Source organism: Pantherophis guttatus, chromosome 18, assembly GCF_059756535.1.
Source record: "Pantherophis guttatus breed Tessera chromosome 18, ASM5975653v1, whole genome shotgun sequence".
Taxonomy (NCBI): domain Eukaryota; kingdom Metazoa; phylum Chordata; class Lepidosauria; order Squamata; family Colubridae; genus Pantherophis; species Pantherophis guttatus.
Genome location: NC_142080.1, coordinates 14,050,248 through 14,062,313, shown reverse-complemented (window position 1 = coordinate 14,062,313; position 12,066 = coordinate 14,050,248). Strand labels below are relative to the sequence as shown.

General features: G+C 40.0%; 1 protein-coding gene across 6 annotated transcripts in view; it reads right to left on the bottom strand.

Annotated features, from left to right (window-relative positions):
* PC (pyruvate carboxylase) overlaps positions 1-12,066 on the bottom strand; it is a 150,371-nt gene that overhangs the window by 81,777 nt on the left and 56,528 nt on the right. For all 6 annotated transcript variants that reach the window (XM_034427002.3, XM_034427003.3, XM_087881274.1 and 3 more), the window contains one exon: positions 6,526-6,691. In XM_034427002.3, coding sequence (XP_034282893.1) covers positions 6,526-6,691 — 166 coding nt within the window. The remainder of the gene's footprint in view (positions 1-6,525; positions 6,692-12,066) is intronic.

Sequence of the window (12,066 nt, the reverse complement as noted above, 5' to 3'; positions counted from 1 at the left end):
ACAGCTCTCATGTACCTTTTCCAAGGTTAGGATCTACAACTATTGGCTGAAGTACTGAAAGATTCCAACTCATCAGCAGTCCAAAAAAGCAATCACCTCTATAAAAAGCTTCTGAGATCTCAGAATGAAAAGGATCCTGTCCAGGTCCTGCCATGGTCTACCAAAATGGGGACTCATATGGTTCCCGTTCTCTGAATTGTATTGCCCTGGGTCTAAAAAAACTCAGCTCCAACAAGATGATGACCTCCTACCAGAAATTAGCAAACTTGGAACAAAAGGGACAACAAGGAGCGGTTTCAAGGCTGCTGCCTGCCCTGAGTCATCTTTACTGTAGGCTAATACCTTTAACCATTCCTCATGCAGATCTTTCATCATCTCGGGAGACCTCCTCTGAACTTGCTCCAATTTGTTACAGCACTGTCCTTTTTGAACAGTGATGTTTAAATCCAAGCTCCAGACTCCAAATGAACATAAGATACTAGAAGTACAGTTGCACATCACCATTTGAACAAGAGCAACATGAATGAAAGGGAGCTTAAGAAACTATCATGGATGAAAATGTTGTGATCTTCAGCTAATGTAGGTTAAAACAGAAACAGTTTGCAAGGTGCCAAATCGGCAAACATTAACAGATGTCATCAAAGTTGTATTTTGGTTGCATAGGAGAGTTAGGTTAGAAGCCATTAAATGGATACGGTGAGGGAAAATGAAGTATTGGCAGGGAGGGAAATAAGCAACCAGACTCTACAAACAGCAGCACACTACCCTTTGTACAAGAGAAATAGAAGAAAACAATAGAATAGGGAGGACCAGAGATCTCTTCAAGAAAACTGGAGATATGAAGGGAACGTTTCATGCAAAGATGGGCATGATAAAGGACCAAAATGGCAGGGGCCTAACAGAAGCAGAAGAGATTAAGAAGAGGGGGAAAAATTACACAGAAGAACTATACAAGAAAGTGCTTAACATCCCTGATAACCATGGGGTGACCTCAAGCCAGACATCCTGGAATGCGAAGTCAAGTGGGCCTTAGGAAGTCTGAGCAACAGCAAAGCTAGTGGAGGTGACAGTATTCCAGCTGAGCTATTCAAAATCTTAAAAGACGATGCAGTAAAAGCGCTACATTCAATATGCCAGCAAATTTGGAAAACTCAACAGTGGCCACAGGATTGCAAAAGGTCAGTTTACATTCCAATTCCAAAGAAAGGCAATGCCAAAGAATGCTCAAACTACAGCACCATTGCACTCATTTCACATGCTAGTAAAGTTATGCTCAAAATCCTACAAGCTAGGCTCCAGCAGTATGTGGACTGAGAACTACCAGAAGCGCAGGCAGGATTTCAAAGAGGCAGAGGAACTAGAGATCAAATTGCCAACATACGCTGGATCATGGAGAAAGCTAGGGAGTCCCAGAAAAACATCTACTTCTGCTTCATTGACTATGCTAAAGCCTTTGATTGTGTGGATCACAACAAATTGTGGCAAGTTCTCAAAGATATGACAGTACCAAACCATTTTATTTGTCTCTTGAGAAACCAATATGCAGGTCAAGAAGCAACAGTGAGAACTGGACCTGGAACCACTGATTTGTTCAAAATTGGGAAAGGAGTCCGGCACAGCTGTATACTGTCGCCCTGCCTATTTAATTTATATGCAGAGCATATCATGAGAAAGGCGGGACTAGATGAATCAAAAGTTGGAATTAAGTTTGCCGGGAGAAATATCAACAACCTCAGATATGCAGATGATACCACTCTAATGACAGAAAGTGAAGAGGAACTAAAGAGCCTCTTCATGCGGGTGAAGGAGGAGAGTGCAAAAGTTGGCTTGAAACTCAACATTAAGAAAACTAAGATCATGGCATCCGGCCCTCTCAATTCCTGGCAAATAGATGGGGAAGAAATGGAGGCAGTGACAGATTTTATTTTCCTGGGCTCCAAGATCACTGCAGATGGGGACTGCAGCCAAAAAATTAAAAGACGCTTGCTCCTGGGGAGGAAAGCTATGGCAAAGTTAGACAGCATGCTAAAAAGCAGAGATATCACCCTGCCAAAAAAAAGTGCGTATAGTCAAGGCTATGGTTTTCTCAGTTGCAATGTATGGTTGTGAAAGTTGGACCATAAGGCAGGCTGAGCATCAAAGAATTGAGGTCTTTGAACTATGGTGCTGGAGAAGACTCCTGCAAGTACCTTAGACTGCAAGGCGATCAAACCAGTCCATCTCCTAGAGGAGATCAATCCTGACTGATCTTTAGAAGGCCAGATCCTAAAGATGAAACTCAAATACTTTGGCCACCTAATGAGAAGGGAGGACTCACTAGAGAAGAGCCTAATGCTGGGAACGATTGAGGGCAAAAGAAGAAGGGGACGACAGAGAACGAGGTGGCTGGATGGAGTCACTGAAGTAGTAGGCGTGAGCTTAAATAGTCTCCGGGGATGGTAGAGGACAGGAAGGCCTGGAGGAAAGTTGTCCATGGGGTCGTGATGAGTCGGATATGACTTCGCAACTAACAACAAAGTTAATAACTTCCGGTTTGGCATCACAGCAAGACAGTCGGAGAAATAGCGGGCTCTGATGAGTCCCACGAAAACCCCGGCTGCCGAACCGCCGCTGATGGGTCTTTGGACCAAACACGTCTTGCAGGGATGGGGGAAGAAGAGGGGCTCCTTGGATGACCGAGAGGAACAGGCAAGTTCCTCGGAGGTCGGAGGGAACCCTCTGTGAGTCGGTGGCGGGAGGCGGCAGCCATGGCAGCTGACACGAAGCCGTGACAAACCGAAAAAAGAAATGTGCAGGAGGAAAGAAGAAAAGAACGAGGTGCTTTGAAGCCAGGTGAGTGACACCAACCCTAGCAAGAAACAACGATAAAGCATGGACTTTTATAAGTAAGACCCCTAGCCTTAAACAGCGGCTGTGGATTTGTGGGGCAAGAAGAATTAGTAAAGCAATTACAGGAGGCAAAGACCCATTAAGGAATTTATTTTAATACAGACCATTTGGAATAATTGAACATTGAGACTTGCTAGAAAAACTGGGGGAAATGTTTCTAAATTGGAACTGACTTGATGTTTTGAGAAAGGGGAAAAAAAGGGACAAATAGGGATTCAACACCTTTAAAATTTAGAAGAGGAGAGACAAATGGATGGCTATGTAACTGTAACAAAATGGAGATTGCCGTGACTAAGGGAAAGTGTTGACTGGAGAGTCACCTTCTGTTTGAAAAAGAAACAATGTGATTTACCATGTATCCTGGATTATTTTGAAAATAACCAAGGGCTTTTGGTTCTGGAGGTTCCTATTCAGTCTACGGGTGGTTTTATTGGTGGAAAGAAAGAAGAAATATAGAGGAACTATAAAAATTGAAGCATTGGCGTAGGAACAAAAGAAGACAAATGGTGCAGGAACAAAAGAAGGAAAACTGGCAGATTTTGCATGGAATAGAAGTAACTAACGAATTAAAATGACATTTAGAGTTTTAAATTAGGCAATACTGAATTTGAAATGGAATATCTATGGACAGATAAGGAAATGAAGAAATAAAATATACTTGGTTGTGAAATTAGAATATAAAACAGATTGATTGAAAATGAAAATGTTATGTTTAAATAAATTTTGAATTTAAACAGGAGGTACTTATAGAATAACAAAGATGGAGAATAAAACAAGGTAATTAAAATAGAAAATTAATGCAAAGGTGGATAAAAATGATATTTTTAAAGAAGAATAAGAGCATACACAAATACAAGAAAAACCTAAGAGAATTTATTAGCTTATAGGAGAATATGTGGAGAATATACATAAGTATGTTAGATGCAACATGTCTCAATGTTAAATTGTAAACAAAACAGAGAATGGTAAATATGATTAAATATGAATGTTTAATGTATTGTTGGATGGTAAAATAAGATACACAGACTTAAGTAGTAAAGATTGAGTTTAATGTATATTGGAAATGGTTAATATTTAGAAATATGCTGGGAATCACCCAGGAAGAATATGTTGGGAAACAGTGAAATATGTTGAAAATTAGCCAAACAATAGTTGGAGATATGGAGAAGAATATGCTGGAAAACAGCCAAAACAAGGTACTATGCTGGGAATCAGCTAAACAATAGTTGGAAGTATGGAGGAGAATATGCTGGGAATCAGCCAAACAATAGTTGGAGGTATGGAGGAGAATATGCTGAAATGAAATATGCTGCAAATCAGCCAAAATAATAGACGGAGGTGTGGAGGAGAAAATACTGGAAATTAGTTTAAATATGAAAATGCTGGAAATTAGTTAAAATAATAGATATGGGGTGAAGAGGAATATGCTGGAAGATAATTAATAATGAAGCGAGATGAGTATGAAATGATTCTGTGTAAAATGAAAAGTGTAATAGATGATAAATTTAAGAAAATTAGGTGTAAGTTAATAGAGTTAATGGGTCTAGGGATGAAAGAGGATAGATAGAAATTTGATTTATAAATGGAAATAAAAATAGAGTTGTGTTTATTTGAAAATTAAGATTTGTGGTGATAAAATAATAAGGTAAATACTTAGATTAAGATGTTAGAATATTTGTTAAAAATTTTATGTTTTTTATTTTTATGTTAAAAGATGTAATTGAGGAAATTCAGCAAAGAGTTGTTAAAGAGTTTTAAGCAAATGTACCTATTCATGACCGGGTCAAGACTTCGTTCTTAAAAGATGTATTTTATGTTTATGTTTTTAAAAATTAAAAAAATATTTTTCAAAAAAAAAAGTTAATAGCCAACAAAAGTAAGGTAGACAGGTAGAAGAGGCTACCAGGAAAGGTGGATAAGAAGAGAGATGGCTAGAAGATGGTAGGTGACCTGAATAGCTAGAGCACCTGTTTCAGTTTTTAAAGGGAGATTATTTCATGTTTGAGACCAATTACACCTGAAAGCCGGTCAGGACTGTGACCTTGCTGCAATATTGGCTTTAGCCTCCCATATAAGCAGACAGACAGACAGTTGTCTGCAAGACGATCAGCTTGAGGTTGATACTGGGCAAAAGTCGGATAATGCAGCAGGCAGGTTGCAGATATTTCAAAAAGGAGGCATGGCTGTATGTTCCAGTGCTGCAGAGCACTGCAATAGCAATAGCAATCGTGCTCAGACTTATATACCACTCCACAAGGCTTTACAGCCCTCTCTAAAAGGTTTACAGAGTCAGACTGTTGCCCCCAACAATGTGGGTCCTCATTTTACTGGCCTCAGAAGGATTGAAGGCTGAGTCAACCTCAGAAGCGAGGAGAATTGAACTGTCGGCAGTCAGCAAAATTAGCCTGCAGTACTGCATTCAAACCACTGCGCCACCACGGCTCATCAATAGCCCCCACTTCAGGGAATACTCTCCCCACCACCACCACCACCACCACCACCCCAGCGTTCTTCTGGAAAGGGGATAAAATTTCAACGTATTTCTGGCCCCCTATGGCCCCCTTTGTTCCTTATTTTGGGTGCATCAAGAGTAAACCATGTCAAAACAACCTGAGTTCCGTTTTAATAGGGCAACTAGTATCGCTGACCATGGAAATAAAAGTGCATCATTAACCTGATTCTCCCAAAGCAACTGCAAAGTTCCCTGCAAGATTCAGAGAAGGTGACAAGACATAGATTGTCCTTCAGCCTCTGTGTCAAAATTCCCAAGGGGAATCCCGCAGGGGTCCTTCCTTGGCCCTGTGCAGTTCAAGATATTTATACATGACTGGAATGAGGGGGTGGAAAGGAAAATTTGTTGATGAGGCAGCAACAATGGGTGGATAGCACAATCATCCCCCCACCCTCTGTTCTGAGTATCTCAGGCCACAATGCATCCAGCTGTTCAGGAAAGACAGGTCTGGAAGAAAGAAACCAAGATGAGGAGGGGACTGGAGAAGCGACAGCTGCCTTTGAGGATCTACAGGTCTGTCATGTACAACACAGGGCAGAATCCTTGCTCTGAAGAACAGACCAGGAAACAAAAATATATACAAGCAAAGTGCAACAGATGCCTCAGAGGAATTGCTGGAATGCCCTTACTGGAGGCATTGAACAGAGACTGAGTGGGTTCCTACATCTCTTGGTCCCTTCCAATCATTAATTTCTAGGATTTAAGACTGCAAGTTTCATGGAACATAAAGAATTAGCTAATATCAGTATCTGCCTGCTTGTTGAAGCTCTCTTGTATCCACCTGGACTATAAAGCTGGTCCCTCAGAACACCAAGTAAGAAAGAAGCTTAAGTTGCATGTAAGAAGGCAGGAAAATTCTGTTTTGTTTCCGCAGTGGTTCAATCCAAAGGGAAAGAGGCTTTTCTCTCTTGAGCAGGCAAAGTAGAATTCTTGATTATTTGGAAAGGGCTCCTGGACTTCTGAACAGGAGAAGCCGTTTCCCAGGGCTGAAACTGAAACAAGCAACCGTTTTACTGTCTTATCCGATGGACTGCAATAAGCCATCTCTCTGGGCCTCTTGGGGAGCTGGCCAAGCAGAGTTCGATCACCATAGAACGGTGTGCTTGTGAGGCAAACGTTCTTACCAGCAGAAATAGCAATGGCGCGGGCCTCCACCTTGTCCCCCATCTTGCGCACCACTTCAGGAGAGGGCCCAATGAAGCACACCCCAGCTTCCAGGCAGGCCTTGGCGAAATCAGCTCGCTCAGAGAGGAAGCCGTAGCCGGGATGGATCGCATCCACTGCATTCTCCTGAAAAAAGCAGGAAACATTGAAAATCTTTGCTCTCTCAGGCAAAGCATCCCTGAGGTTTCTAAACTGGACAGGCTGTTTAGAAAGCCCATATGCTATTTGTCTCCTGCAAATGTGTCTAACAGATCAAAAATATATACAAAAACACCACCTGCAACACTGGCTTAAACATTTGCGGAATTAAAACTTAACTTTATGCTGAAAATCTTTGTGCAGAGCCACATATTTAAAATTTTCAACATCTTAAATCCAAGATCTTTTGTGTCAACTGTGTCTGCTTGCGCAACAGGGCTCACTCTTTCCCTTTGCAGACCCCCCCCCCGCTCCAGCCCATCCCAGAATGGCCCCCAATTCTCCAGAGAGGATTTAGAAGGAGGACATCGGTCTGTCCCAAATACAGACCAAACGCTCCACCAAAAGCCATCGGTGGAGTGGAAAAGCAAAGTCTGCTCAGGCTTTTTCTAGAAGAGACAGACAGTCCCTTGAGAAACCCCCAAGGAGCCGGAGCTCCCTCCTGCCTGTGCAGCTGTTGGGCAACGAAACTGGTCCGTTTGCACCCACGAGATGCAAAATGAGCTGTTTGGGGAGGAGACCGAGGCCAACTGGATTAGAAATGTTTCTCCCAGTAGTCAGCCTGTAACAGAACGAGAGAAAATAATCTGGAAAGCAGCTTGTCTTTTTAAGGGCGAGCAAGATCCTTTGCATCCGATTCCCACTGTGACCCACTGTGACCTGCAGAAACAGTTAGGTACAGGGAAAGTGTAGTCAGTGGGCGCTCACGTTTGGACACGTGGGATAAATTTGATTGGTCAATTTTAGCTCAGCCTTTAATCCCAAATAGGCCTACTGCTTGCCTGTCTCTCTTTTTTTTTTTTAATAATACTTTATTGATTTTAAAAAAAATTTTTGAAAAAGAAAACATCAAATCTCCATTAACATCTGAGGTGTCGTGCGGTTACATATTTACATTATGTACATATCAAGTATCTTCAAATCTACCATTATTAGAAATAGACATATCCTTATAGTCTCGTTCTATTATTCCACCATTTGTACCACCTTTCCCATACTGCCTTAAATTTTGAATTCTCATCGTCTTTAAGAACACTTGTTAATTTTGCCATTTCTGCACATTCTAAGATTTTATTAATTATTGTCATCTCTGGAGGGGTTTGTTTGTCCTTCCAGTATTTTGCAAATCTTCCTAATAGGAAGATTTCTAATCTTCCTAATCTTCCTAATAGGAAGATTTCGGGGGAAATTTTTATATCTTCTTCCACTATTTCTCGTAGCCAAATTCATATTTTTGTCCAAAACTTTTTTGTCTCCGGGCAGGACCACCACATATGAAAGAAGGTGCCAACCTCCTTTCCACACTTCCAACATATCGCTGAGGCACTGGGAAATATTTTTGCTAGTCTAGCTGGGGCTAGATTAAGGTGACCAGACGTCCCGCTTTTGGCGGGACAGTCCCGCTTTTGAGCAATTTGTCCCGCGTCCCGCGGCGTTTCAAAAAAGTCCTGATTTTTCTTGAGCCCCAGCTGATGGCTAGAAGAAAAAAAAACTGTTTAAACTCTTGCCCGGGGCTTCAAAGGGCCGCCCTACAGGCAATCAGTGTAAAGCAGTTTTTTTTCCCCCTAGCTAAGCTTCAGAAACGAAACCGAAACCAGGGTCTTTGGTGCAGCGTGACAAAATGAGGCAGAGAGAGATTTATTTTTATTTTTATTTTTCCTCCCCAAAAAAGGTAGGTGAAAAACTGCAAACAATGGGAAATTTAGGAGGAGAGTTCAAGATTTTAAAACACAAAGGAAAAAAAGCTGTATTTAACTAGGGAATTGTAATAATTGAGATACTATTAATTGTATATTGTGTTGAAAGCAGAAATGGTTAAGTTGTGGTTCGGAGGAATATATGGGAGAAATTATTTGGTTTATTATTATTGGTAAATATAATTAATTGATTTGTAAGAAATTGGATTGCATGGAAATAATTGGAATATTCATGTTCATATTGATTAATATACAAAAAAGATAGTTTTATAACTAATTGATTTATATTAAAATGTTGAATTTGTATTAAACAACTGTATTACATAATTACATAATTAAACAATGTGAGGATGGATATAAAAATAGATGACAATGGGAAGGGGTATTATATAGAATAGAAGGGAAAAATTGAATTTGATTAAGATTAGAGATGAGGATGAAGGGTAATATTGGTTTTTTTAAAAAATAGATGAGGAATAAATATGGCAAAAAGGAAATATAGAAATTGTAAATTTAATTGAAATGACTAAACGCTGTTTAAATTTGTGAACCAGCCAAATATTCTGTTCAAAGAAAATACATTGTATGTTTGTATGTGTGTTTCTAATTATTGCTATTTATTCATATTTGTTCTCTTTTATTCTTTAAAGTTTAACAATTCATTCTTTATCTTAATATCTTTATATTTGCTTGGGGTTGGCTTTTTTCCCTTTCATCTTTTTTATTGTACAGCAATCTTTCTCCTCAAACCTACCACCTCTCTCTTTTCTTTCCTTCTTACTTTCTCTTCCCCCCACCCTCTTTTTCTCCTCCCTACTTCCTCTTTCTTTCTCCTTCTCCTCCTCTCTTCCTCCCTCTCTTACCCTCACTCCTACTCTAATTTCCATTCCTTCATCCCTCTCTATTGCTGTATCCTTTTATGCATATGGACTACTCAGAGGGCTGAAAAAGTTATTTTTGACTGGTCCTCGCACTTTTGACCAGTCCTCGAACTTACGACTGTCCTCACATTTTACGTTTTTTGCGCTATCTTGTCACCATGTTGAAGAGAAGCAGTTGTGAAATGAGTGACATGGTTGTTAAGAATGCTGCACGGGCATAAATGTGAGGATGGTCATAAGTGTGAGGACCAGTCAAAAGTGCGAGGACCTGTCAGAAATGACTTTTTTCAGCCCTCTGGTTAGTCCTTTTGTGCATATGGACTACTCAGAGGGCTGAAAAAGTTATTTTTGACTGGTCCTCACACTTTTGACCAGTCCTCGAACTTACGACTGTCCTCACATTTTACATTTTTGCCCTATCTTGTCACCTTGTTGAAGAGAAGCAGTTGTGAAATGAGTGACATGGTTGTTAAGAATGCTGCACGGGCATAAATGTGAGGATGGTCATAAGTGTGAGGACCAGTCAAAAGTGTGAGGACCTGTCAGAAATGACTTTTCAGCCCTCTGAGTAGTCCCTATACACATAGCCATGGCCACCCGGTCACATGACCAGGTAGCCACGCCCACCCAGTCACATGGCCTCCAAGCCACGCCCACACAATAAGCCACGCCCACAATGGTGTCCTTCTTACCAATGTTAAAATCTGTTCACCTTACCCTATAGACATAGCCATGGCCACCCGGTCACATGACCAGCTAGCCACGCCCACCGTCACATGACCAGCTAGCCACGCCCACAAAATAAGCCACGCCCACAATGTCCCTCTTTACCAATGTTAAAATCTGGTCACCTTAGGCTAGATACCATCTATAAAATATTTTATAGTGGTTCTCCCTGTAAATTGCTGATTTAGTCAGATTATAATTCCTATTCCAAGTCTCCTCCCAGTCATTGAAATTTAGTCTATAGCCAATATTTTTTTCCCAAATGCTTAGTTGATTCCTAGCTATTCCTTCTGCTCTGTCCTCGCCTAATAAGAGGTTGTAAAATCTCGCTAGCATTTTCTTTTCAATCCCCAACATAATTTTATCCAAATTGTTGTACTTCGTCTCTATACCAAATTGATCCCTATCTTTTTGATATCTAGAGCTTATCTGCAGGTAGCTCCACCAATCTAAGTTGAAATCTTGATTACTTAATATTTCTCGTGATTTAAGAATACCATTATCATCTAATATATCTTTTGTACATGCCGAATTTCAAGATATCCCTTTTATTAGAGGCAGTCAAAGCCTCCATAATTGAGAGCCAGATCGGTACTTTCGTGTAAAATCTTTGTCTAATTTCTTCCCATGTTTGAATCAGGGTCTCCCTTAATTTGTGTTTGTGGAAATATGAGTTCTTTTTATTCTTTAGGCCCCATAAATAAGCGTGCCAGCCTGCCTGTAGATCGTGGCCTTCTAACGTCAAAATTCTCTTGTTTTGTAATGTAACCCATTCTTTGATCCATACTAATTTGGCCGCCTTCTGATATGCTTCCCAATCGGGTAATCCGAAGCCACCCATGCTTCTTTTCCCTTGCAGTGTTTTATATGCAATCCTTGCCTTCTTCCCTTCCCACAAAAATTCTCGCACCTTCTTTTCCAGATCTAGGAAATATTTTTTATCAATGTTCACTGGAATAATTTGAAATAAAAATATAATCTTGGGGAGAATATTCATTTTAATTGCTGAGATCTTACCTGTAAAGGACAGTTTTAACTTCTTCCATCTGTCTATATCCTGCTTTATTTTTTGTAGTAGTGGACTGTAGTTATCCTCCTTTAAAGAGGAATATCTTGCAGTAATCCATATTCCCAAATATTTTATTTTCTTTGCTATCTGAAGTTCTAAGGATTTTTCTAGCTCTTTCTTGTTTGTCTCTGTCATATTTCTTGCTAAAATTTTAGTTTTAGTTTTGTTAAGCTTGAAGCCAGCGGCTTCTCCATACTGTTGTACTTCCTGGAGTAATTTGGGGCCAGATTTCAAGGGATCTTCCATTATTAAGGCCACGTCATCTGCAAAGGCTTGTGTTTTTAAAATTTCTTTCTTAATTTGTAGTCCTTTGATTTCTTTGTTATCTCTGATCTTTCTGAGTAGGATTTCCAGCGCTATTATAAAGAGTAGAGGGGACAGGGGGCATCCCTGTCTAACTCCCTTTTGTATCCAAAATATCCGCGTCTTGTCCCCATTTATTAAAATGCTTGCCCTCTGTTTATGGTAAATATTTTCAATCATCTTTCTAAAATTTGTCCCAAATCCCATTAAATCAATTTGGTTGATCATAAATTTCCAATTTAAGTTGTTGAACGCCTTTTGGGCGTCCAAGAACACTAACGCCAGCTGTTTTTCCAGGTGCTGTTCATAATATTCTATGACATTTATTACAGTCCTCACGTTATCCCTCATTTGACTCCCTGGGAGGAATCCTTTCTGATCATTGTGAATCCAGCCATTTAGAATTTTTTTTAATCTTTCCGCAATTATACTTGTAAATAATTTGTAATCTGAATTTAACAAAGAAATCGGCCTATAATTTGCTATCTGTTTTGATATATATATGTTTCTATACTGCTTGCCTGTCTCTTATCTTTTTTTTTAACTTGAGTTAAATTCCTTCATGTTAGCAGAAATCTGCAGTGACAAGAGGACTGCTTCTCGTATAAATCTTTTACATCCACATAA